The following is a 27954-nucleotide window of genomic DNA, read 5'->3' on the forward strand; positions in this document are numbered from 1 at the left end:
CATGTGAATATGTGTGTATTTCTGTGTGCGTATGTGTGTGTATCTATTTGGGAACAGATGTGTGTGTGCGTATGTGAATATGTGCATATATTTGTGCGTACGTGTGTGCCTCTGCTAGTGTGTATCTAAGTGTGTATATCTATTTGTAAACAAATGTCTTTGCGTGTGTATATCTATGCATGTTTGTGTGTGTGTTTGGGTGTAAACGGATGTGTGTCTGTCTACCTGTGTCTATTACAGTGTACCTACCAGTGTACATGTATGTGTCTGTGTTCACTGGTGCGTAACTGCAAGCATGTGTCTTTGGTAAAAGTCCCAAATGGCAATGATATTGATGATCATAATAAATGTATTGATTTTTCTATCCCACCATTATTGACTTCCACTGTACGTTGGTGGTGGTGGGGAGGGGCGGTGGCAGCGATGATGATGGTGGGGGGCAGTTGTAGTAGTAGTAATAGTAGAGGTAATTGTAGTTGTGTAGGTGGTGATGGTAGTAGCAATGTAATAGGAGGTGGTGGCGGTGGTGGTTCACTCTGTTTTTTTTTGGCTGTCCCATAATAATTTTGAATATAATAATATGTTCTCTCTCTCTCTCTCTACAAGATCTGTGTTGTACCTGGTGTTATTATCTGTATGTACATGCAATTTTTTTCTCTCCTTGTTTCTCTCCTTACTCTTTACTCTCTTTTACTCTTTTACTTGTTTCAGTCATTTGACTGTGGCCATGCTGGAGCACCGCCTTTAGTCGAGCAACTCGACCCCCGGGACTTATTCTTTGTAAACCCAGTACTTATTCTAACGGTCTCTTTTGCCAAACCGCTAAGTAACGGGGACATAAACACTCCAGCATCGGTTGTCAAGCAATGCTAGGGGGACAATCACAGACACACAAGCACACACATATATACATATATATATATATGACAGGCTTCTTTCAGTTTCCGTCTACCAAATCCACTCACAAGGCATTGGTCGGCCCGGGGCTATAGCAGAAGACACTTGCCCAAGATGCCACGCAGTGGGACTGAACCCGGAACCATGTGGCTGGTAAGCAAGCTACTTACCACACAGCCACTCCTGCGCCTATATATATATATATATATATATATATATATATGTATATAGGGAGAGTTTACAAAAAAAAACAAAAGACAAAGACAGGTGGTGTACAAAACAAACAAATGTATTAGTATAACACTCAGGAATAGAAAAAGTCTTTTACGTTTCGAGCCTACGCTCCTCTACAGAAAGGGACACAGAAAAAAACAAGGAGAGAAAAAAAGGATATATATATGTATGTATGTATATAATTTAGAGAAAAACCTCTATTAAGCAATTCAATAGTGAAAGCTGTTATTCACACCATATAGGAAAAAATTAAATATAATATAAAAAACATTATTCTAAAAATCAAAAAAAGTACACAAACAATCAATAGTAAATTGACTATGCATCTCATAAGTCAACACTTGACAGTATAGTGTTGGTGAAGAGAAGCAAGAATTTGCTGCTGTGTTCAGAAATGGTGACTAAGATTTAAAAGATGAAGCTGGCAAACATAAGTAGACCATGATTCATAATTAAAAATTCGTCTGTGAGACAGATGCTTGCACTGAACTTTCATTAAGGAATGCAAGGAAGTTAAAGAAAACATCCTGAAAGCAGCATCCTTAATGCACATCAGTGTTTCTGGTGTCAATCAGTTCTTTCGATAGGCACAATGACATTGCTATTCCTGGGGCCAATTTTGACCCCATTGCTGACTCCTGTCTGAAGCGAAACTAATGAATGGCACCTGTGCTGGTAGCTTGCAAAAAGCACCATTTGAGCGTTTGGCCTCATGGAGGCTGTGACAGGTGACCAAGACCCTTGGCAATATACTGTGTGTGTGTTGACCTGTTAAGTGAAACTGGTCATGGCCAATGCTGATGTCAGGTCAGTGGTATGTAAAAAGCGACTTGCCCCATCCCCCCAAATTCCAGATCTTGTGCCTAGAGTAGAAAGGATTATTATTATTATTATTGAGTGAGAGAGCAGTGCATGCCATCAAAGTGACACTGTGGTACAAATACACGAAGTCCAGTATACCCATCATGACTACCCGTCTGATAAGGGTACACCAAGCACATGCACCACAAACATGTGCGTGACATGGTGACCTCGTATCAAGGTAAACAACGCATGACCTTGCAGGTGGGTCCCAGTTAGAATGTTCTTCTGGTTGAGTAACCCATCCTGCTCAAAAGGTCCCTGAATAAGGGTTGTTTCAGGATGTTGAACAACACACCCATGTTTCCAAAAGTGAATTATCCAAACCCCAAAGAATCCATCTCAACACACAGCTACAATGCTCCCCCACTACTTCTGCTCATGATCAGAGATGCACATATCGTCAGCCACTAAGGGACATGGTCAACTTTTTATGGTCAAACAATTGACAAGCAAATCTGTGGTATTGAGCAGAATATTTGCTGCAGCCCATCTTTTATACTAAGACATAACAATGTACATGGAGGCGCAATAGCCCAGTGGTTAGGGCAGTGGACTCGCGGTCAGAGGATCGCGGTTTCGATTCCCACACCGGGCGTTGTGTGTGTTTATTGAGCAAAAACACCTAAAAGCTCCGCGAGGCTCCGGCAGGGAGTGGTGGCGACCCCTGTTGTACTCTTTCACCCCAACTTTCTCTCACTCTTTCTTCCTGTTTCTTGAGTAACGCTGTGATGGACTGGCATCCTGTCCAGCTGGGGGGAACACATACGCTATAGAATCCAGGAAACCGGGCTCATGGGCCTGGCTAGGCTTGAAAAAGGGCGCATAAAAAATAATAACAATGTACATGATAACACTTTCAATCAGTTAAGATCAGAAGCCACGAGAGCCACTGTCTGGTACTTCATCAGGGCATTTATTATTATCATCATCTTCATTATCATCATCATCATTATCATCATAATACAAGGCAGCAAGCTGGCAGAATTGTTAGCACACTGGACGAAGTACTTAGCAGTATTTTGCCTATTGCTACGTTCTGAGTTCAAATTCCACCAAGGTCAACTTTTCGTTTTCATCCTCTCGGGGTCGATAAATTAAGTACCAGTGAAACACTGGGGGGGGGGCGATGTAATCGACTAGTCCCCTCTCCCACAAAATTTCAGGCCTTGTGCCTTTACTAGAAAGTATTATTATTATTATTATTATTATTATTAATTATTATTTTTATCCTCTTTTCAGGAAGTAGATGACAACGAATACGGCAATTCGGTTGCGAAAAACAGTGGCTGTTCTCAACAGAACCAAGCTGAAGACTATAGTAATTATGACATTGTGCGGGCGACCCAGTACGGCGCTTATAAACGGTGCCACGAGCTGATTGAGGGTGGCTATGATGTCAACACTTTGGACAAGGAAAACGTCAGCCTTTTACATTGGGCGGCGATTAACAATCGGGCTGAGATTGTCAAGTAAGGGTTTCAATTCTTCGTCTGTGTCGGTCCGTCATTGCTGTTATTGCTGTTGTCATCATTATCGTTGCTGTCATCGCTATTTGTTGTTGTTATTGCTGTCATTGTTATCGCTCTCATCATTCTGTCATCATCATCATTCTGTCATCATTGACATCATCATTGGTGTCATTATTGAAAGTCATCATCGAAATTTTTGCTGTCATCATCATCATCATCATTTTGTCATCATCTTCGTCATCGGTGTCATTATTGTAAGTCATCATCGAAATTTTTGCTGTCATCATCATCATCATCATTGGTGTCATCATCATCATCATTTTGTCATCATCCTCATCATCGGTGTCATTATTGAAAGTCATCATCATAATTTTTGCTGTCATCATCATCATCATCATCATCATCATTTTGTCATCATCCTCATCATCGGTGTCATTATTGTAAGTCATCATCGAAATTTTTACTGTCATCATCATCATCATCATCATCATCATTTTGTCATCATCCTCATCATCGGTGTCATTATTGAAAGTCATCATCGAAATTTTTACTGTCATCATCATCATCATCATCATCATCATTTTGTCATCATCCTCATCATCGGTGTCATTATTGAAAGTCATCATCGAAATTTTTACTGTCATCATCATCATCATCATCATCATCATTTTGTCATCATCCTCATCATCGGTGTCATTATTGTAAGTCATCATCATAATTTTTGCTGTCATCATCATCATCATTATTACTGTCATCGTTGTGGGCATGCTATATTCTATGATCCAGCATAGTTTGCTTTCTTTCTTAATTAAGACTATGTTATTATTATTATTATTATTATTATTATTACTTCTCTGTTTCTGTTCCTCATTCACAGATATTACCTAGAGAAAGGGGCCATTGTGGATAGATTTGGTGGTGATTTAAATTCTACACCCTTGCATTGGGCTACAAGGTATGTATATTTGTGTATATATATATATATATATATATATATATATTATCAATACTAAAAGGGTAAAATTAATTAATTATTAATTAATTTTACCAAGTAGTGTTCAGTATGTAAAAAGACCATTTACGGTATATTTTTGAGTATATGTCTGGGAGACTCTTCTTATACTAGAAGAAATAGATTTTTTGGCTGCTATTTCTAAAAGTTCAGTGTGTGGTAAAGTAAATTATTTTACTGAACCCTAATTATATAACATAATGTTTATATATATATATTTGTGTGTGCGTGTATAAATAATGTTACAGGTGCTCTGATATGATTTTATAGTTTCTAGGGGGTATATAATTAGGAGACTTATGTAAAAGCCATTACAAATTTACATAATATGATCAGTAGGGTGGAACATCATAGAAAGGAAATATTAGCTTAATCACCAAAGTATGATGACTGACTGACTGCGTTCACCCGGGGTGGGTTGAGCTGGCTTCATTCATCCTCAATGCTGCATCTCTCACAAACGCTGACCAGACCTGGCGATTTGAGGCTAATGACCGCATGATCTCCAACCACTCCTTATTCCAGCGGCGAACGTTGTAGATATGGGGGCCTAGGTTGGGTTCCAGATCAGCCTTGACTGTCATCAGCCAGGTTTTTCGTTGTCCACCACATTGCTTTCGCCAACCCTGAAAGGGAGCTGGGGCAATTGCTTCGTAGGTTGGGTTCCAGATCAGCCTTGACTGTCATCAGCCAGGTTTTTCGTTGTCCACCACATCGCTTTCGCCAACCCTGAAGGGGAGCTGGGGCAATTGCTTCGTAGGTTGGGTTCCAGATCAGCCTTGACTGTCATCAGCCAGGTTTTTCGTTGTCCCCCACATCACTTTCGCCAACCCTGAAGGGGAGCTGGGGCAATTGCTTCGTAGGTTGGGTTCCAGATCAGCCTTGACTGTCATCAGCCAGGTTTTTCATTGTCCACCACATCGCTTTCGCCAACCCTGAAGGGGAGCTGGGGCAATTGCTTCGTAGGTTGGGTTCCAGATCAGCCTTGACTGTCATCAGCCAGGTTTTTCATTGTCCACCACATCGCTTTCGCCAACCCTGAAGGGGAGCTGGGGCAATTGCTTCGTAGGTTGGGTTCCAGATCAGCCTTTACTGTCATCAGCCAGGTTTTTCATTGTCCACCACATCGCTTTCGCCAACCCTGAAGGGGGGCTGGGGCAATTGCTTCGTAGGTTGGGTTCCAGATCAGCCTTGACTGTCATCAGCCAGGTTTTTCGTTGTCCACCACATCGCTTTCGCCAACCCTGAAGGGGAGCTGGGGCAATTGCTTCGTAGGTTGGGTTCCAGATCAGCCTTGACTGTCACATCAGCCAGGTTTTTCGTTGTCCACCACATCGCTTTCGCCAACCTGAAGGGGAGCTGGGGCAATTGCTTCGTAGGTTGGGTTCAGATCAGCCTTGACTGTCATCAGCCAGGTTTTTCGTTGTCCACCACATCGCTTTCGCCAACCCTGAAGGGGAGCTGGGGCAATTGCTTCGTAGGTTGGGTTCCAGATCAGCCTTGACTGTCATCAGCCAGGTTTTTCATTGTCCACCACATCGCTTTCGCCAACCCTGAAGGGGGGCTGGGGCAATTGCTTCGTAGTTGGGTTCCAGATCAGCCTTGAAGTCATCAGCCAGGTTTTTCATGTCCACCACACATCGCTTTCGCCAACCCTGAAGGGGGGTGGGGGCAATTGCTTCGTAGGTTGGGTTCCAGATCAGCCTTGACTGTCATCAGCCAGGTTTTTCGTTGTCCCCCACATCGCTTTCGCAACCCTGAAGGGGAGCTGGGGCAATTGCTTCGTAGGTTGGGTTCCAGATCAGCCTTGACTGTCATCAGCCAGGTTTTTCGTGTCCCCCACATCGCTTTCGCCAACCCTGATGGGGAGCTGGGGCAATTGCTTCGTAGGTTGGGTTCCAGATCAGCCTGACTGTCATCAGCCAGGTTTTTCGTTGTCCACCACATCGCTTTCGCAACCCTGAAGGGGAGCTGGGGGGAGCTGGGGCATATGCTTCGTAGGTGGGGTTCCAGATCAGCCTTGACTGTCATCAGCAGGTTTTTCATTGTCCACAACATCGCTTCGCCAACCCTGAAGGGGAGCTGGGGCAATTGCTTCGTAGGTGGGGTCCAGATCAGCTTGGATGTCATCACCAGGTTTTTCATTGTCCACCACATCGCTTTCGCCAACCCTGAAGGGGAGCTGGGGCAATTGCTTCGTAGGTTGGGTTCCAGATCAGCCTTGAACGTCATCAGCCAGGTTTTCGTTGTCCACCACATCGCTTTCGCCAACCCTGAAGGGGAGCTGGGGCAATTGCTTCGTAGGTTGGGTTCCAGATCAGCCTTGACCGTCATCAGCCAGGTTTTTCGTTGTCCACACATCGCTTTCGCCAACCTGAAGGGGAGCTGGGGCAATTGCTTCGTAGCGTGGTTGGGTTCCAGATCGCCTTGACTGTCATCAGCCAGGTTTTTCGTTGTCCACCACATCGCTTTCGCCAACCCTGAAGGGGAGTGGGGCAATTGCTCGTAGGTTGGGTTCCAGATCAGCCTTGACTGTCATCAGCCAGGTTTTTCGTTGTCCCAACACATCGCTTTCGCCAACCCTGAAGGGGAGCTGGGGCAATTGCTTGTAGGTTGGGTTCCAGATCAGCCTTGACTGTCATCAGCAGGTTTTTCATTGTCCCCCATCGCTTTCGCCAACCCTGAAGGGGGGGCTGGGGCAATTGCTTCGTAGGTTGGGTTCCAGATCAGCCTTGACTGTCATCAGCCAGGTTTTTTCGTTGTCCACCACATCGCTTTCGCCAACCCTGAAGGGGAGCTGGGGCAATTGCTTCGTAGGTTGGGTTCAGATCAGCCTTGACTGTCATCAGCCAGGTTTTTCATTGTCCACCACATCGCTTTCGCCAACCTGAAGGGGAGCTGGGGCAATTGCTTCGTAGGTTGGGTTCCAGATCAGCCTTGACTGTCATCAGCCAGGTTTTTCATTGTCCACCACATCGCTTTCGCCAACCCTGAAGGGGGGCTGGGGCAATGCTTCGTAGGTTGGGTTCCAGATCAGCCTTGACTGTCATCAGCCAGGTTTTTCATTGTCCACCACATCGCTTTCGCCAACCCTGAAGGGGGGCTGGGGCATTGCTTCGTAGGTTGGGTTCCAGATCAGCCTTGACTGTCATCAGCCAGGTTTTTCGTTGTCCCCCACATCGCTTTCGCCAACCCTGAAGGGGAGCTGGGGCAATTGTTCGTAGGTTGGGTTCCAGATCAGCCTTGACTGTCATCAGCCAGGTTTTTTCGTTGTCCCCCACATGCTTTCGCCAACCCTGATGGGGAGCTGGGGCAATTGCTTCGTAGGTTGGGTTCCAGATCAGCCTTGACTGTCATCAGCCAGGTTTTTCGTTGTCCACCACATCGCTTTTTCGCCAACCCTGAAGGGGAGCTGGGGCAATTGCTTCGTAGGTTGGGTTCCAGATCAGCCTTGACTGTCATCAGCCAGTTTTTCATTGTCCACCACATCGCTTTCGCCAACCCTGAAGGGGAGCTGGGGCAATTGCTTCGTAGGTTGGGTTCAGATCAGCCTTGACTGTCATCAGCCAGGTTTTTTGTTGTCCACACATCGATTCCACCACCAACCCTGAAGAGGAGCTGGGGCAATTGCTTCGTAGGTTGGTTCCAGATCAGCCTTGACTGTCATCAGCCAGTTTTTCATTGTCCACAACATCGTTTCGCCAACCCTGAAGGGGAGCTGGAGCAATTGCTTCGTAGTTGGGTTCCAGATCAGCCTTGACCGTCATCAGCCAGGTTTTTTCATTGTCCACCACATCGCTTTCGCCAACCCTGAAGGAGAGCTGGGGCAATTGCTTCATAGGTTGGGTTCCAGATTAGCCTTGACCCGTCATCAGCCAGGTTTTTCGTTGTCCACCACATCGCTTTTGCCAACCCTGAAGGGGAGCTGGGGCAATTGCTTTGTAGATGAATTCTCCTGGTTGACAACGGAGGGCATGACCCAGCCAACGCAGACGTCTCGTTAGGATGACTTGTCGGAGGGAGGTGATTCTGCACTGGTGTCACACCAAATTGTTGGAGACAAAGTGATGCCATCGGACACGAAGGATGTGGTGTAGACAGAGGTGATCGAAGGATTCTAGTCGCTTAATATCTTCCACCCTCATCGGCCATGACTTGCTGCCGTAAAGGAGAATCGTTTGCACTAGTGCTTGGTAGACCCGTACTTTGGTGGTGCGTCGGATCACAGATCTTGACCAGAGTTGTGCATTGAGTCACTTGAAGGCTTGGTGAGCGAGGTCGATTCGTGTTTTAATGTCAGCCTCACCTTGACCTGTAGCTGTAATGATGGCGCCAAGGTATTTGAAATTCTCAACCTTTTCAAGAATATCACCATTGAGGACAATGGGGGCTTTGTCTGGTGGGGTGAAGCCGGCTGTGAGGATTTTGGTCTTCGAGGCATTGACTTTCATACCAATCCGCAATGCAACACGCTGGAGCTCATTGATAGCCAACTGGACGTCAGCAAATGTTTTGCCAAGATACTAGGCAGGAGTTATCATGGGATAGTAATTATGCAAATCACACTACAGAAACAATTGTTGCGATTTGTGAAATAAGTCTGTTCCTTCCATCTTGTTTTATTAATTATTAATTTTATATATAATATATAATTTTATATATATAATATATAATTTTATATATATAAAATATAATTATTATATATAATAATATTTTATATATATAATATATAATATATAATTTTATATATATAATATATAATTATTATATATAAAATATAATTATTATATATAATAATTTTATATATATAATTTTATATATATAATATATAATTTTATATATATAATTTTATATATATAATATATAATTTTATATATATAATTATTATATATAATAATTTTATATATATAATTTATGATTATTATATATAATAATTTTATATATATAATATATAATTTTATATATATATAATATATAATAATTTTATATATAATATATAATTATTATATATAATATATAATATATAATTTTATATATATAAAATATAATTATTATATATAATAATTTTATATATATATAATATATGATATATAATTTTATATATATAATAATAATATATATAATAATAATTTTATATATATAATCCTTTACATATTTTCTGTTGCAGGCAAGGTCATTTATCAATGGTCGTCATATTGATGAATTATGGGGCCGATGCATCCCTCACGGATGGAGAAGGTCAGTTTCTTCAATCGAATGTTATATATGTTTTCGGTGCAAATGGTTTTTTTTTATTACTCTGCCGTGATTTACAATCCTGGAAATATATAATTGTATTTTTCTATAAGCTTTAGTATTTAAACCGGCCATATCCGGCCAAAATAGCTAATCTGTTTTATGTTCAAACTGACCAGATCCAGGCTCTCACACCTACCCCACAATGTTATTCTACATTAAGTAATTGCACCATCAAGATCTTGAAGATATGAGATAATGCATGATTAATTCAAATCAATGGGAATCAATAGGCATTATGTTTGATAGAATAATCTGAACACTAAAGGGTTAAACTGGTACTTATTTTATCGACCCTGAAAGGATGAAAGGCAAAGTTGACCTCAGCGGAATTTGAACCCAGAACGTGTAGATGAGTGTTATTTCGCAGATATTTTGCCTGTCTTAATAATTCTGCCAGCTTGCCGCCTTATCCTGCTTTCATAATAATACTAATAGTACCATGTTGTTAAGTAGGGAATATTGTATGGGGGAGAGGGAGAGCAAGGGGGAGAGAGGGAGAGCAAGGGAATCAATAAGCATTATGTTTGATAGAATAATCTGAACCCTAAAGGGTTAAAGCTTTTGGTGATCACCGTGCAATGACTAAGGAAATTAGTTTAATAAAGGGTCATAGAAGCCCTTGACAGAAAAAAGAAGGCTTTCATATCAGCGTGGGAGGAAACACAATATCCCACGTGGATAGGAAAGCCTTCTTTTTTCTGTCAAGGGCTTCTATGACCCTTTATTAGACTATTTTCCTTAGTCATTTTACGGTAATCGCCATAAGCTTTAAGCTTATATAATATATATCGTAATCATCGTCATCATCGTTTAACGTCCGTTCTCCATGCTAGCATGGGTTGGACGATTCGACCAGGGTCTGGAAAACCAGGAGGTTGCACCAGGCACCAGTCTGATCTGGCAATGTTTCTACAGCTGGATGCCCTTCCTAATGCCAACCACTCCAAGAGTATAGTGGGTGCTTTTATGTGCCGCCGGCACGAGGGCCAGTCAAGCGGTTCCCCCCACAGTTAGAGATAGGTACTTTTTTGCACAGCTGTCCTCGTCCATAAGTTAATATCATGTCACTATATTTTTCACACTGAGAATTAAAGCTGACACGGTTGTGCAAGCATGTCTAGTGACAGTCTCAAAACAAGGCTCTCTGAATCTAATGTGTCAAGTGGTATAGTGAACAGAATTTATTTCTGTGTCGCTCTTGCAAATGGCACCTGTAGTGGTGGCACGTAAAAGCACCCATTACACTCTCGGAGGGGTTGGTGTTAGGAAGGGTATCCAGCCGTAGAAAACCAGACCAAATCAGGCTGGAGTCTGGTGCAGCCTTCCAGCTTACCATCCCTGGTCAAACCGTCCAATGATTAAATGATGATGATGATGTATAGGTTGTTAGAAGTATTCATACACATACACACACACACACACACACACACATGATGGGCTTCTTTCAGTTTCTGTCAACCAAATCCGCTCACAGTTATCATCATCTTCGAAACAACAACAAAAAAAAACAAAAAACAAATACGGAAAAAAAAAGACAGCAAAAAATGTAAAAAAAAGAAAGAAAATGGTCTGTTTTATATATGTGTTTATATATGTGTATATATATATGTGTGTGTATATTTTTCTATTTTGCTTTCTGTTTGGCAGGTTGCAGCTGTATCCACCTCGCCGCCCAGTTTGGTCACACCGCCATCGTGGCTTACCTGATAGCAAAGGGACAGGACGTTGACATGCTGGATAAAAGTGGGATGACCCCTCTGATGTGGGCTGCCTTCAGGGTTTTCAGGTGAGTTGGGTAACTTTGTCGGGTTTGCCCTCGTCTCTCCATAAATTGTCAGGTTTGGGGCTTGGTCACCCGGAAACTGGTCGAAATGTTTGGTTCCCAACCGCATGGTCCCAGGTTCAATCCCAAAGTGTGGCACCTCGGGCGGGCAAGTCTGTATTTTAAACCGTGTAGCCACTACACATTTTTTTCTCTCCTTGTTTTTTTCTGTGTCCCTTTCTGTAGAAGAGCGTAGGCTCGAAACATAAAAGACTTTTTCTGTTCCTGAGCGTTATACTAATACATCTGTTTGTTTTGTACACCACCTGTCTTCGTCTTTTGTTTTTTTCGTAAACTCTCCCTATATATATATATATATATACACACGCACATATATATATATTATATATATATATATATTATATATATATATATTATATATATATATATATAATATATATATATATATGTGTGTGTGTGTGTATGTGTGTGTGGTAAGTACCTTGCTTACCACCCGCATGATTCCAGGGTCAGTCCCACTGCGTGGCACCTTGGGCAAGTGTCTTCTGCTATAGCCTCAGGCCAACCAAAGCCTTGTGAGTGGATTTGGTAGACGGAAACTAAAAGCCCATCATGTATATATATATGTATATATATAAGTTCAAATAGAGGTTACAAACCTCAATAAGGCATAAAGGAGGTGTATACTCAACAAGCAGGAATATGAACACCTAATTGTATATCTTTAGCCAACTTTGATGAGATTTGACTTTTAATTATATTAATTATGGTTTTAATTATGGTAATTAATTTATAAAGTTCTGGAACTGAAACAGCTGTTAGAGATGATGTTTAATTTTTTAATTAATAAATAATCATTAATTATCTTTCTATTTTCTTACCTTCTTAAAATATATATATATATATATATATATATATATATATATATATATAATATAAGAAATTAAAAAAGGAAAATATGCCACTTACATAGTTTTATATAATTTTTAATATATTGACCGGTTTCGCTATCGCTATTCATGATATTATGTTTTACTTATTTGAATATATATTTTATCTTAAGAAGAAATTTCGTCCATGTTGTGTATGTCTGTGTTTCCCCCCCATCACTTGACAACATGTTGTGTTTACATCCCAGTAACTTAGCAGCCATGACCATCACCACCAACTCATGTGGTTTCCCTTTGCTTGTATTACAGCCACGATCCCGCTCGCTTGCTGCTGACATTCGGAGCTTCTGTAAACTACGCTGACAGGTGCAAGAAGAACAGCCCCTTGCACTGGGCTTGCCAGTATGGGAACCAGGTGGTGATCAAGATTTTGGTCGAGGCAGGGGCCAACACTGAAGCTTTAAATGCTAAGGTAAGTAATTGTCCTCAGTGACCTCATCATCATCATCATTATTGTCTGACGTCTGTTTTCCATGCTGGCATGGTTGGATGGTTTGACTGAGGACTGGCAAGCCAGGAAGCTGCACCAGACTCCAGTCTGATTTGGCAAGGTTTCTACAGCTGGATGCCCTTCCTTATGCCAACAATGTACGTGACAACACTTCCATTCAGTTAAGATCAGAAGCCATGAGAGCCACTGCCTGGTACTGCATCAGGGCATGTATTATTATTATTATTAGCCACTAGTATTAGCTACTATACTATACATTAGACAATGTAGTCCTAGATACACTATATCAAAATAAAAGACAGGATGGTCACAGCTGGAATATCTCTGGTCATAGGTCTGTCTGGATCAGGACTGACCTGGGGCTAAATAACAACAAAAGTTATAGCTACTAATACTAACTACTATACTATACATTAAATAATGTAGTCCTAGATACACTATGCCTGAATAAAAGATGGGATGGTCACAGCTGGAACGTCTTTGATCATAGGTCTGTCTGGATCAGGACTGACCTGTGGCTAAACACCAACAACAACTATAGCCACTAATACTAACTCCTGTAATGTAGTCCTAGATACACTATGCCTGAATAAAAGATGGAATGGTCACAGGTGGAACATCTTTGCTCATGGGTCTGTCTGGATCAGGACTGACCTGGGGCTAAACAACAACAACAACAGCAACAACTATAGCCACTAATACTAACTACTATACATTAGATAATGTAGTCCTAGATACACTATGCCTGAATAAAAGATGGAATGGTCACAGCTGGAACGTCTTTGATCATGGGTCTGTCTGTATCAGGACTGACCTGTGGCTAAACAACAACAACAGCTATAGCCACTAATACTAACTACTATACATTAGATAATGTAGTCCTAGATACACTATGCCTGAATAAAAGATGGAATGGTCACAGCTGGAACGTCTTTGATCATGGGTCTGTCTGTATCAGGACTGACCTGTGGCTAAACAACAACAACAGCTATAGCCACTAATACTAACTACTATACATTAGATAATGTAGTCCTAGATACACTATGCCTGAATGAAAGATGGGATGGTCACAGGTGGAACGTCTTTGATTGCAAAATCTATCGGATAATGGCCTGACCTGGGGTTAATCAACAAGAATAATTAACGGGGTACTTACTCTATAGTTAGCTTTGCAACCCCAGCAGTGTAGTGGGTGCTTTTTATGTGCCACCGGCACAGGAGCCAGTATGGTGCCACTGGCATCTGCCATGCTTGAATGGTGCTTTTTTATGCCCCAAAATGGTTTTCTCAATGTTTTGGTGTAACGGGGGGGGGGGGAGGGACTAAATGAGATTTTAATAAAATCAAATTAAATCGAAATTCCTCTCTGATTGAATTAGGTTACATGTGGTATGAGGGACTTGATTATGATGGCAATGTGAACATTTGCACACACGCATGATCATCATCACCACCATCATCATTATTATCATCAAACCCATAACCACCACCATCATCATCATCATCATCACCCCCACCCACACCACCACCATCATCATCAAACCCATAACCACCACCATCATCATCGTCATCACCACCACCATCATCATTATTATCATTGTCATTATCATCATCGCCCCCACCCACACCACCACCATCATCATCATCATCACCACCACCATCATCATTATTATCATTGTCATTATCATCATCGCCCCCACCCACACCACCACCATCATCATCATCACCACCACCATCATCATTATTATCATTGTCATTATCATCATCGCCCCCACCCACACCACCACCATCATCATCATCACCACCACCACCATCATCATTATTATCATTGTCATTATCATCATCGCCCCCACCCACACCACCATCATCATCATCACCACCACCACCATCATCATTATTATCATTGTCATTATCATCATCACCCCCACCCACACCACCACCATCATCATCAAACCCATAACCACCACCATCATCATCATCATCATTATCACCATCATCATCATTGCCATTATCATTATCACCACCATCATCATCATTGCCCACATCATTATCAGCATCATCATCATTATCAGCATCATCATCACTATCATCATCATTATCACCATCATCATCATCATTGCCATTATCATTATCACCACCAGACCAACTTCTACCACGTTCCAGGGAGACAAACTAGAAGTAGTTGATAGCTTCCGCTACCTAGGAGACCAAGTCAGTAGCGGGGGTGGGTGTGCTGAAAGTGTAACTGCTAGAGTAAGAATAGCCTGGGCAAAGTTCAGAGAGCTCTTACCCCTGCTGGTGACAAAAGGCCTCTCGCTCAGAGTAAAAGGCAGACTGTATGATGCATGTGTACGTACAGCCATGCTACATGGTAGTGAAACATGGGCCGTGACTGCTGAGGATATGCGTAAGCTCGCAAGAAATGAAACCAGTATGCTCCGATGGATGTGTAATGTCAGTGTTCATACCCGACAGAGTGTAAGTACCTTGAGAGAAAAGTTGGACCTAAGAAGCATCAGATGTGGTGTGCAAGAGAGACGGCTGCGCTGGTATGGTCATGTGGCGAGAATGGCTGAAGATAGGTGTGTGAGAAAGTGCTACACCCTAGCAGTTGAGGGAACCGTGGAAGAGGTAGACCCAGGAAAACCTGGGAGGAGGTGGTGAAGTACGACCTTTGAACTTTAGGTCTCACCAAGGAAATGACTAGAGACCGAGACCTATGGAAGTATGCTGTGTGTGAGAAGACCAGGCAAGACTAGTCAGGCCATAACCCGTGGCCCCTACCTGGAACGTAGTCAGTCCACCTGTGCATACCTTCCTTCTTGTGACAATTGTGAAGACCTGTTGAGGCAAGTGAAAATCAATCAAAACAAATCAAAATAGATGAACATCAATGGAATTTGTATTTTTGTGGTACCAGTGCCGGTGGCACACAAGAAAACCATCCGAACGTGGCCGTAGCCAGTACCGCATCGACTGGCCTCCGTGCTGTGGGCACGTAACAAACACCATCCGATCGTGGCCGTTCGCCAGCCTCATCTGGCACCTGTGTCGGTGGCACATAAAAACACCATCCGAGCGTGGCCGTTCGCCAGCCTCGTCTGGCACCTGTGTCGGTGGCACATAAAATCACCCACTACACTCTCGGAGTGGTTGGCGTTAGGAAGGGCATCCAGCTGTAGAAACACTGCCAGATCAGACTGGCCTGGTGCAGCCTTCGGGCTCCCCAGACCCCAGTTGAACCGTCCAACCCATGCTAGCATGGAAAGCGGACGTTAAATGAATGATGATGATGACTGATCATCATCATCATTGCCCACATCATTATCACCATCATCATCACTATCATCATCATTACCCACATCATTATCACCATCATCATCATCATTATCATTATCACCATCATCACCATCGCCAACATCATTATCACCATCATCATTGTCATCATCATTATTTAATGTACACTTTTCCATGCTTGCATGGGTCAGATGAAATTTATGTGAGACAGATTTTCTGTGGCCAGCTGGCCTTCCTGTTAACGACATATATCCATTTGTGCATGATGGCCATGGCAGGAATACAGCAGTCCCTTCAATGATACGTACATATAAACAAACACTTATAACAGTCACACCTTCGTTTTTTTTCTTTTCATCCTTATTTTCTTTCTGCCCCTCCAGGGTGAAACTGCTCTGGACATTGCTCTGTCCCTGAAAAACAGCTCAGTTATCCGCTGGCTGCGGACCGCACGAGCAGAGCGAGGAATCGGACACAAGCATTGTTTACAAGTTCTCACTTCAAAGAAGGTAAGTTTGCCAGACATTGTTCCTTACTTGTATTTGTACTTGTCAGGCGGTACTGGCATCGGCCATGCTCAAATGGTGCTTTTTATGTACCACTGGCACAGGTGCCAATCAGGTAGTACTGTCATCAGCCACAATAGCGATTTCACTAGCCTCAACAGGACTTCACAAGCATAGTTTATAGTCCAATGATTGAAGGGTACTCTTAAATGGGCTGGTTATGCAGCACAGGCATAGGCCACGGTTATGGTCTCACTTGGCTTGTGGGGTCTTCACACACACTGCATATTTCCAAAGATCTCTGTCACTTGTCATTGTCTCGGTGAGGCCCAATGTCCGAAGGTCATCCTTCACCTTGTACTTGTACTTGTGACAGCGTTCACCCAGGGTGGGTTGAGCCGGCTTCTTCTCTGGTCCTGACGGCATCACGAACCATGGCTGCCCATGCTCGATGGTTCTGTGCGAGGTCACTGGAGATAGCGAGCCATTCGCGGTTCCATCTGGAATTCATAGAAGAAGTTTTGTGGGAATATTGAATTCACAAGCGGTCTCCGATATCCCGAGTGTCAGGACGCACTGTTTGCCATGGAGTCTCCACAGACGCAGGGACAGAATGACCTCGAAGCTGCCGGTTGCCGATGAGACGCCTCTTGGAATTTTCACCGAGCGGTATTAGACATTGTTCCTGTCAGGGGTTTTCTTTAAAAGATTGTCTTTATTATGCGATTCTTAAGTGTCGACCGTAAGTAAGGACAGACACAAAAATTGGAGGAAATTGAAGAAAATGAATTAAGCTTTTTTTTTTTATTTTACCAATTTTCTCTGCTCTTACTCCTTACTTATTTGAATCATTTGGCTGTGGCCATGCTGGAGCACTGCCTTTTTTTAGTCGAGCAAATCGACCCCAGGACTTATTCTTTGTAAGCCTAATACTTATTCTATCGGTCTCTTTTGCCGAACCATTAAGTTACGGGGACATAAATACACCAGCATCGGTTGTCAAGCGATGTTGGTGGGACAAACACAGACACACAAATACACACACACACACACACACACACACACATATATATATATATATATATATATATATATATATATATATATATATTATATATATATGACAGGATTCTTTCAGTTTCCGTCTACCAAATCCATTCGCAAGACTTTGGTCGGCCCAAAGTGTTTAAATGTACACTAATTTTATATATACATATATATATATATATATATATATATATATATATATATATATTTGTCTGTATGAGTTAGCGGTTGACTAACCATCTAAGGGATATTAAATAGCCAATATACTACTGGATGTATCCGTACCACTAAGTTACGGGGACGTAAACACACCAGCATCGGTTGTCAAGCGATGTTGGTGGGGACAAACACAGACACACAAACATACACACACACATAGACACACACACACGCATACATATATACAACAGGCTTCTTTCAGTTAAACGATGATGATGTATATATATCTATATCTCAAACAATAAATGTGTGGGATCTTTTCGGTTTGAACGGCAGTTTTTTCTAGCGGGGTCATATGAAATTGTCACCCATAATTATGACCCTAGTATCGATCTATTGCATTTCAATCTGTTTTAGGGTTAGGGGTTTGGGGTGCGGTGAAGGGTATCTTTTTTTCTTTATAAATGTAAATAAATCCAATCTGTTTCTTAAACGAGGGACATATTCATACGGCACAGAATGTTTTTTTTTCACCTCAATAGACGTCATTGATTGGTTGAAATTGCAGAAATTGAAGAAACAACAACAACAAATATCTTACAAACTATAGAATTTTCTCAATAAAGCCAAGAGAAAAAGATGTTTTATAAACACATTCTACCAGTATACGAAGTTTAAAAGTGTTTAGTTACGTGGAAATTATTTTAAAAAACTGCCGTTCAAACCGAAAAGATCCCTGTTTCTTAAACGAGGGACATATTCCTACGGCACAGAATTTTTTTTACCTCAATAGACATCATTGATCGGTTGAAATTGAGGAAATTGAAGAAAAAACAACAACAAATATCTTACAAACTATAGACTTTTCTCAATAAAGCCAAGAGAAAAAGATGTATACCAGTATACGAAGTTTAAAAGTGTTTAGTTACGTGGAAATTATTTTGAAAAACTGCCGGTCAAACCGAAAAGATCCTATATAAAGATAAACCTGTCATTTATAACTTACTTATAAAGTGTTATCATTATACATAAATCCCGACTCCAGCTACATAAAAACATCTCTTTTTCAGTCTGTGCGTACAAACGTGATGAGCATCTTCCCGTTTGTGGCTGTCTTCGTCCTGGGTTACATCCCTGAACTCTCCCTCAGGTGGTACTACAAGCTGCTTCTCTACCTTCTGGCTGCTGGGGTTGCAAAGCTAACTATAGAGTAAGTACCCCGTTAATTATTCTTGTTGATTAACTCCAGGTCAGGCCATTATCCAATAGATTTTGCAATCAAAGACGTTCCAGCTGTGACCATCCCATCTTTCATTCAGGGATAGTGTATCTAGGACTACATTATCCAATGTATAGTATAGTAGTTAGTATTAGTGGCTATAGTTACTGTTGTTGTTTAGCCCCAGGTCAGTCCTGATCCAGACAGACCGATGACCAAAGATGTTCCAGCTGTGACCATCCCATCTTTTATTCAGGCATAGTGTATCTAGGACTACATTATCCAATGTATAGCATTGTTGTTTGTTTTTGTGGCTAATAATAATAATAATGATAATAATAATAAATGCCCTGATGCAGTACCAGGCAGTGGCTCTCATGGCTTCTGATCTTAACTGATTGTAAGTGTTATCATTTACATTGTTTTGTCTTGGTATAAGAGATGGGCTACAGCAAATATTCTGCTCAATACTACAGATTTGCTTGTCAGTTGTTTGACCGTAACCAGTTGAGCATGTCCCTTAGTGGCTGACTATATGTGCATCTCTGACCATGAGCAGAAGTAGTGGGGGAGCATCATAGCCATATGTTCAGAGAAATTATTTGGGGTTTGAATAATTCACCTCTGGAAACATAGGTGGTTCATTCAACATCCTTAAACAACCCTTATTCAGGGACCTTTTGAGTGGGATGGGTTACTCGACCTGAATAAAATTCTAACTGGGTCCCACCTGCAAGGTCATGCACTGTTTATCCTGATATGAGATCACCATGTCGTGCACATATGGTTGTGATGCATGTGCCTAGTGTATCCTTATCAGACGGGTAGTCATGATGGGTCTACTGGGCTTTGGATATTTTACCCCAGTGTCAATTTGATGGCATGCAATGCTCTCTCACTCAATAATAATAATAATAATAATAAAGACTATAAAAGCTAATAAACCGGATATTATTATAAAAGATCGGACAAAAAAGATGTGTTTATTAATTGACATGAGTATCCCTTGTGATCACAATATAGCAGCGAAAGAATTTGACAAGATTAGTAAATATAAAGACCTGCTAATGGAAATTGAAAAAATGTGGCATCTCAAGGCGACTACAGTACCAGTGATTGTAGGATCTCTAGGAATGATAAAAAAAGGTACTGAAACCTATTTGAAAATGATTCCAGGCTTACCATCCCTACAGGAAGTGCAAAAAATCGTATTAACTGGAACGGCTCATGTACTGAGAAGAGCACTCACGATGTGAAAACAACATCCATCCATGAATTTATTTATTTATTAATTTTTAAATACATATTCTATCTGTGAATTTGCGCGTGTAATCTGGGAATGCATGCAATGAGCTTCTCTGTCCTAGGTGTATGGAAAACACTTGGCGAGAAACGGAAGAAAATTTGAAGAAAGAAGGAAATAATAATAACAACAATAATAATAATAATAATGATATATTTTGTATTTTGCAGGTTATTTTTTGACAACAACGTAAGTGTGGTTGTTCCGAAGTACGTGTCCCTTGCTACAGTGTTCTGGTTATACACAACATGGTTTATTTGTCTGCTGCCTTGTATCCTTTTCATAGCTTATCATCTTCTCTTTGTTTGGTATTGCGGCCAGGCTGGGGCACTTCCTTCAAAGGTTTCTGTTGGTTGAACAAAAAAAACAAACTGATCTCGGGATTTCTTTTTGTTTTGTTTTCTTTTTCTTTTGTTTTTAAAGCCCGGTACTTATTCTATCAGTCTCTTTTGCTGAACTGCTAAGTTAGGGTGACATAAAATGAACACACCAGCACCAGTTGTGAAGCACTGGGATGGAGTTGACACATGCACACAGTCTCTCTCTCTCACACACACATACACACGCACACACACACACACACAAACACACCCACGAACAAACACACACACGCACAAACACACACACATACACACACACACACACACACACACACACACACAACACACGTGTGATGATGAAGACGTAGGCCTACTCTCTTTTACTCTTTTCAGTCATTTTGACTGCGGCCATGCTGGAGCATCGCCTTTAGTCGAGCAAATCGACCCCGGGACTTATTCTTTGTAAGCCTAGTACTTATTCTATCGGTCTCTTTTGCCGAACTGCTAAGTAACGGGGATGTAAACACACCAGCATCGGTTGTCAAGCAATACTAGGGGGACAAACACAGACACACACACATACTCACACACACACACATATGCATTCATAGAAAGAACATCGACTCTCTCTTTTACTCTTTTACTTGTTTCAGTCATTTGATTGCGGCCATGCTGGAGCATCACATTTAGTCGAGCAAATCGACCCCGGGACTCATTCTTTGTAAGCCTAGTACTTATTCTATCGGTATCTTTTACCGAACTGCTAAGTGACAGGGACGTAAACACACCAGTATCGGTTGTCAAGCGATGTTGGTAGGGGAGGAACAAACACACACACACACACACACACACACACACACACATATATACATATATACGATGGTCTTCTTTCAGTTTCCATCTACCAAATCCACTCACAAAGAGTAAGAGAGTATACCTGTAACAAACTTTTTACTTGCTATTTTCATATTTTCATTGCTTGCTCTAGCAGGCTGTCGTTTTGGATATGTGTATATATATCTATGAGATTCTTGCTACACATCTGACATTATATCTGATCCCTTAACTCTCCCCTCCCAGATCATTCCGCCAGCGCTGTCCCCTTCATATTTGCTCTGCTTTCTTCTGCGATGTTTTATAATTTATGGAAAAGTTGGCGTTCGGATCCGGGATTCATATCAGCCACAAGAGATGAAAAATACCAGGTGAGTCATCCATCTCTCTGCCAATGTCTCTCTCTCTCTCTCTCTCTCTCTCTCTCTTTCTCTTTGCCTCTCTCCTGTGTCTGTCTCTCTCTGTTCTTCTCCCTCTCTCTCTGCTCTTCTCTGTTTGTCACTCTTTCTCTCTAGTCTCTCTCTCTCTCTCTCCAACCTCTGCCTCTCTTTCTCTCCAGCCTCTCTCTCTCCAGTCTCTCTGTCTTCTCTGTCTCTCTTTCTGTCTCTCTCAAATCTCTTTCTCTCTCTCCCCAGTCTCTCTCTCTTCAGTCTCTCTCTCTCTTCAGTCTCTTTCTCCAATCTCTCTCTATCCTCTCTCTCTCTTGCTGAGTGTCTCTCTCTCTCTCTCCAGTTTCTCCGATCTGTTTTGTTATCTCTCTCTTACCTTTCCTCCCTTCCTTTATCTCTTCCTTCTCTCTCTCTCCCTCATCCTCCTGCTCTTTCACTTCCCCCCTCTTCTAATCCACCTCTTCATACTCTCCACCTTTCTCCCTTCTCTCCTCACCCTACACTATTCTTATCTCTCCTACTCTCTGTCTTCCCACACTCCCTCTTCCATTCTACTCTCTCCTTCCTCCTCTGTCCTCTGCCTCCTACTCTCCCCTCCATTCTCTCTCTCCCCTCTCTTGCTCTCCCTCTCTCCCATACAAGATTACCTATTTCTTTACTACCCACAAGGGGCTAAACACAGAGGGGACAAACAAGGACAGACAGACGGATTAAGTCGATTATATCGACCCCAGTGCATAACTGGTACTTAATTTATCAACCCCAAAAGGATGAAAGGCAAAGTCGACCTTGGTGGAATTTGAACTCAGAACGTAACGGCAGACGAAATACTGCTAAGCATTTCGCCCAGAGTTCTAACGTTTCTGCCACCTCACCACCTTAAACCCATCTTTTATACCAAGACAAAACAATGTACATGATGACACTTCCAATCAGTTAAGATCAGAAGCCATGAGAGCCACTGCCTGGTACTGCATCAGGGCATTTATTATTATTATTATTATTATTATTATTATTATTATTATTATTATTATCATCGTGGAGGCGCAATGGCCCAGTGGTTAGGGCAGCGGACTCGCGGTCGTAGGATTGCGGTTTCGATTCCCAGACCGGGCGTTGTGAGTGTTTATTGAGCGAAAACACCTAAAAGCTCCACGAGGCTCCCGCAGGGGATGATGGTGATCCCTGCTGTACTCTTTCACCACAACTTTCTCTCACTCTTACTTCCTGTTTCTGTTGTACCTGTATTTCAAAGGGCCGGCCTTGTCACTCTCTGTGTCACGCTGAATATCCCCGAGAACTATGTTAAGGGTACACGTGTCTGTGGAGTGCTCAGCCACTTACACGTTAATTTCACAAGCAGGCTGTTCCGTTGATTCGGATCAACCGGAACCCTCGTCGTCGTAACCGACGGAGTGCTTCCACCATTATCATCATCATTGTTATTATTATTATTTTTATTATTATTATTATTATTAAGGTGGTGAGCTGGCAGAATCGTTAGCATTGCTGGGTAAAATGCTTTGTGGCATTTTATCTGTCCTTACGTTCTGAGTAAAAAAAGGTACCTTGATGAATTCTTTGCCATGAAACCCCATCACTCCTCTCTGACCCTTCACGCTAAACCTTCATTTCTCTCACTCCACCCTCGCCGCCCTTCACCAAAAACCTTCATTCTTTTCCAGACAATTCTAGAGTTTGCCGAGCTTCAGTCTATCAGTATGAACCAGTTCTGCAGCACGTGTGTTGTGAAAAGGCCGATTCGATCGAAACACTGTTCGGTTTGTAACAAATGTGTAGCCAAAATGGACCACCACTGTCCATGGATAAATAACTGCGTAGGTAAGAGCCACTTTGATTTGAATCTTGATACTTGCTGTTGCTGTTGTTTAGCCCCGGGTCAGTCCTGATCCAGACAGACCCATGATCAAAGATGTTCCAGCTGTGACCATCCCATCTTTTATTCAGGCATAGTGTATCTAGGAGTACATTATCTAATGTATAGTATAGTAGTTAGTATTAGTGGCTATAGTTGTTGTTTAGCCCTAGGTCAGTCCTGATCAAGTAGACCTATGATCAAAGATGGTCCAGCTGTGACCATCCCATCATTTATTCAGGCATAGTGCATCTAGAACTACATTATGTAATGTATAGTATAGTAGTTAGTATTAGTGGCTATAGTTGGTATTTAGCCCCAGGTCAGACCTGATCCAGACAGACCTATGATCAAAGACGTTCCACCTGTGACCATCCCATCTTTCATTCAGGCATAGTGTATCTAGGACTACATTATCTAATGTATAGTATAGCAGTTAGTATTAGTGGCTGCTATTATTGTTGTTTAGCCCCAGGTAAGTCCTGATCCAGACAGACCTTTGATCAATGACGTTCCATCTGTGACCATCCCACCTTTTATTCAGGCATGGTGTATCTAGGACTACATTATCTAATGTATAGTATAGTAGTTAGGATTAGAGGCTGCTATTATTGTTGTTTAGCCCCAGGTCAGTCCTGATCCAGACAGGCTTCTGATCAAATATGGTCCAGCTGTGACCATCCCATCTTTTATTCAGGCATAGTGTATCTAGGACTACATAATCTAATGTATAGTAGTTAGTATTAGTGGCTATAGCTGTTGTTGTTGTTGTTTAGCCCTAGGTCAAGCCTGATCCAGACACACCTATGATCAAAGATGTTCCAGTGTTTACTTAGTCTCTTACTCTCTCCTTTACTCTTTTACTTGTTTCAGTCATTTGACTGCGGCCATGCTGGAGCACCGCCTTTAGTCGAGCAAATCGACCCCAGGACTTATTCTTTTGTAAGCCCAGTACTTATTCTATCAGTCTCTTTTGCCGAACCGCTAAGTGACGAGGACGTAAACACACCAGCATCGGTTGTCAAGCGATGTTGGGGAACAAACACAGACACACAAACATACACACACACATAAATATATAATATATATATATATATATATATATATATCTATATATATATATATATATATGATGGGCTTCTTTCAGTTTCCGTCTACCAAATCCACTCACAAGGCATTGGTCGGCCTGAGGCTATAGCAGAAGACACTTGCTCAAGGTGCCACGCAGTGGGACTGAACCCGGAACCATGTGGTTGGTAAGCAAGCTACTTACCACACAGCCCTCCTGCACCTATATATATATATATATATATATTAATATATATATATATGCGACAGGCTTCTTTCAGTTTCCGTCTACCAAATCCACTCAAGGCTTTGGTCGGCCCGGGGCTATAGCAGAAGACCACTTGCCCAAGATGCCCACGAGTGGGACTGAACCGGAACCATGTGGTTGGTTAGCAAGCTACTTTATGACACAGCCATCCTGCACCTATATATATATATACACACACACACATATATACGACAGGCTTCTTTCAGTTTCTGTCAACCAAATCCACTGACAAGGCTCTGGTCGGCCTGAGGCTATAGCAGAAGACACTTGCCCAAGATGCCACGCAGTGGGACTGAACCCGGAACCATGTGGTTGGTAAGCAAGCTACTTACCACACACCCACTCCTACACCTATTTATTTATTTTTCTAAAATTTTCCCTGTGTCTTGCAACCTTTTCAATGGAAATTTTAGAAAAATCATCATCATCATCGTTTAACGTCCGTTCTCCATGCTAGCACGGGTTGGACGGTTCGACCGGGAATCTGGGAAGCCAGGCTCCAGTCTTGATCTGGTAGAGTTTCTACAGCTGGATGCCCTTCCTAACGCCAACCACTCCGTGAGTGTAGTCGGTGCTTTTTACGTGCCACGGGCACGGGGTCAGACGAAGCTGGCAACGGCCACATTCGGATGGCAAACTGGCAAAAATAAATAAGCAATTGAGTGGAAATTTTACCGGTGAGTGTGTTAAATTAATAAGGCACAAAAAGAGAATGACTCTCCCCACACACAACAACATGCTTCAACACACGAATCCACATAAAGAATCTTGCAAACCAAATCCCCAAAACGAAACATAACTCCATCTATTTGCGTAAAACGAAATTACTTTCTTGCCAACCCAATTATAAAGCAATGTCTGCCTGTCTAATATGCCCTTTTTTTTCTTCTCATTTTCTCTTTCAGGAGCCCTTAATCATAAGTACTTCCTTGCATTCCTGGTGTTTGTACTTGCGACCCTCTTCCTTTATATCCACAGCTGTGCATTGTGTGAGTAAGGTCTTGGACTATTCTTGTTTCTTTATTGCCCCACAAGGGGCTAAACATAGAGGGGACAAACAAGGACAGACAAACGGATTAAGTCGATTACATCGACCCCAGTACGTAACTGGTACTTAATTTATCAACCCCGAAAGGTTTAAAGGCAAAGTCGACCTCGGCTGAATTTGAACTCAAAACGTAGCGGCAAATGAAATACCTATTTCTTTACTACCCACAAGGGGCTAAACATAGAGGGGACAAACAAAGGGATTAAGTCAATTACATCGATCCCAGTACGTAACTGGTACTTAATTTATCGACCCCGAAAGGTTTAAAGGCATAGTCGACCTTGGCTGAATTTGAACTCAGAACGTAGCGGCAGACGAAATATCTATTTCTTTACTACCCACAAGGGGCTAAACACAGAGAGGACAAACAAGGACAGACAAAGGGATTAAATCTATTACATCGACCCCAGTGTGTAATTGGTACTTAATTTATTGACCCCGAAAGGTTTAAAGGCAAAGTCGACCTTGGCTGAATTTGAACTCAGAACGTAGCCGCAGACGAAATACCTATTTCTTTACTACCCACAAGGGGCTAACCATAAAGGGGACAAACAAGGACAGACAAAGGGATTAAGTCGATTACATCGACCCCAGTGCGTAATTGGTACTTATTTAATCGACCCCGAAAGGATGAAAGGCAAAGTCGACCTCGGCGGAATTTGAACTCAGGACATAACGGCAGACGAAATACCGCTAAGCATTTTGCCTCGCGTGCTAACGATTCTGCCAGCTCGCCGCCTTCAAGAATAGTCTTGGACTATTGTTGTTGTTGTTTTTTTTTGTTCTGTCGGGTGGTGGGTGGGTGGAGTGGTTGCCTTATATTGGCACCGGCACGGGTGCTTTTTACATGGCACCGGCCCCTTTTATGTGGCACTGTCATGGGTGTCCTTTATGTTGCACTGGCAAGGCCACCTTTTATGTGACACCAGCATGGGTGCTATTTACGTGGCACCGGCACGTGTGCCTTTTATGTGGCACCTTCATGTGTGCCAAGTGCTGCGTACGTGGCACCAGCATGGCTGATGGCAAAATGTAATTGTTATTGATTGCTAACAATGGCATGCTCTTTACTCTTTTACTTGTTTCGGTCATTTGACTGCGGCCATGCTGGAGCACTGCCTTTAGTCGAGCAAATTGACCCCGGGACTTATTCTTTGTAAGCCCAGTACTTATTCTATCGGTCTCTTTTGCCGAACCGCTAAGTGACGGGGACGTAAACACACCAGCATCGGTTGTCAAGCAATGCTAGGGGGACAAACACACACAAACACACAGACATACACACACATATATATACATATATACGACAGGCTTCTTTCAGTTTCCGTCTACCAAATCCACTCACAAGGCATTGGTCGGCCCGAGGCTATAGCAGAAGACACTTGCCCAAGATGCCACGCAGTGGGACTGAACCCGGAACCATGTGGTTGGTTAGCAAGCTACTTACCACACAGCCACTCCTGCTCCTTACTTTGAATTAAATATATACAGCTTCTCCTTGACTTATGGTCTATGCAACTTGTGACCATCCGCACGTACGACCGCTTCTTAACATAGTCACCATTTCTCTTAATAGCAATGTTCCACCTTCGAATGAGAGCGTGTATCCCTGCCCCACAAAATTCTGTTGACTGTTCTTTCAGCCACTTCTTCAGTACAGTT

General features: G+C 42.2%; 1 protein-coding gene across 1 annotated transcript in view; it reads left to right on the plus strand.

Moving 5' to 3' along the window:
• Positions 1 to 27954, plus strand: part of LOC115225307 (palmitoyltransferase ZDHHC17) — a 61284-nt gene that overhangs the window by 22417 nt on the left and 10913 nt on the right. The window contains exons 2-12 of the mRNA XM_029796253.2: positions 3235 to 3464; positions 4342 to 4419; positions 9644 to 9714; positions 11422 to 11560; positions 12757 to 12919; positions 16639 to 16764; positions 19038 to 19177; positions 20660 to 20760; positions 21890 to 22014; positions 23718 to 23874; positions 26150 to 26233. Coding sequence (XP_029652113.1) covers positions 3235 to 3464; positions 4342 to 4419; positions 9644 to 9714; positions 11422 to 11560; positions 12757 to 12919; positions 16639 to 16764; positions 19038 to 19177; positions 20660 to 20760; positions 21890 to 22014; positions 23718 to 23874; positions 26150 to 26233 — 1414 coding nt within the window. The remainder of the gene's footprint in view (positions 1 to 3234; positions 3465 to 4341; positions 4420 to 9643; positions 9715 to 11421; positions 11561 to 12756; positions 12920 to 16638; positions 16765 to 19037; positions 19178 to 20659; positions 20761 to 21889; positions 22015 to 23717; positions 23875 to 26149; positions 26234 to 27954) is intronic.

This window comes from Octopus sinensis, linkage group LG27 (assembly GCF_006345805.1).
Source record: "Octopus sinensis linkage group LG27, ASM634580v1, whole genome shotgun sequence".
Lineage (NCBI taxonomy): Eukaryota > Metazoa > Mollusca > Cephalopoda > Octopoda > Octopodidae > Octopus > Octopus sinensis.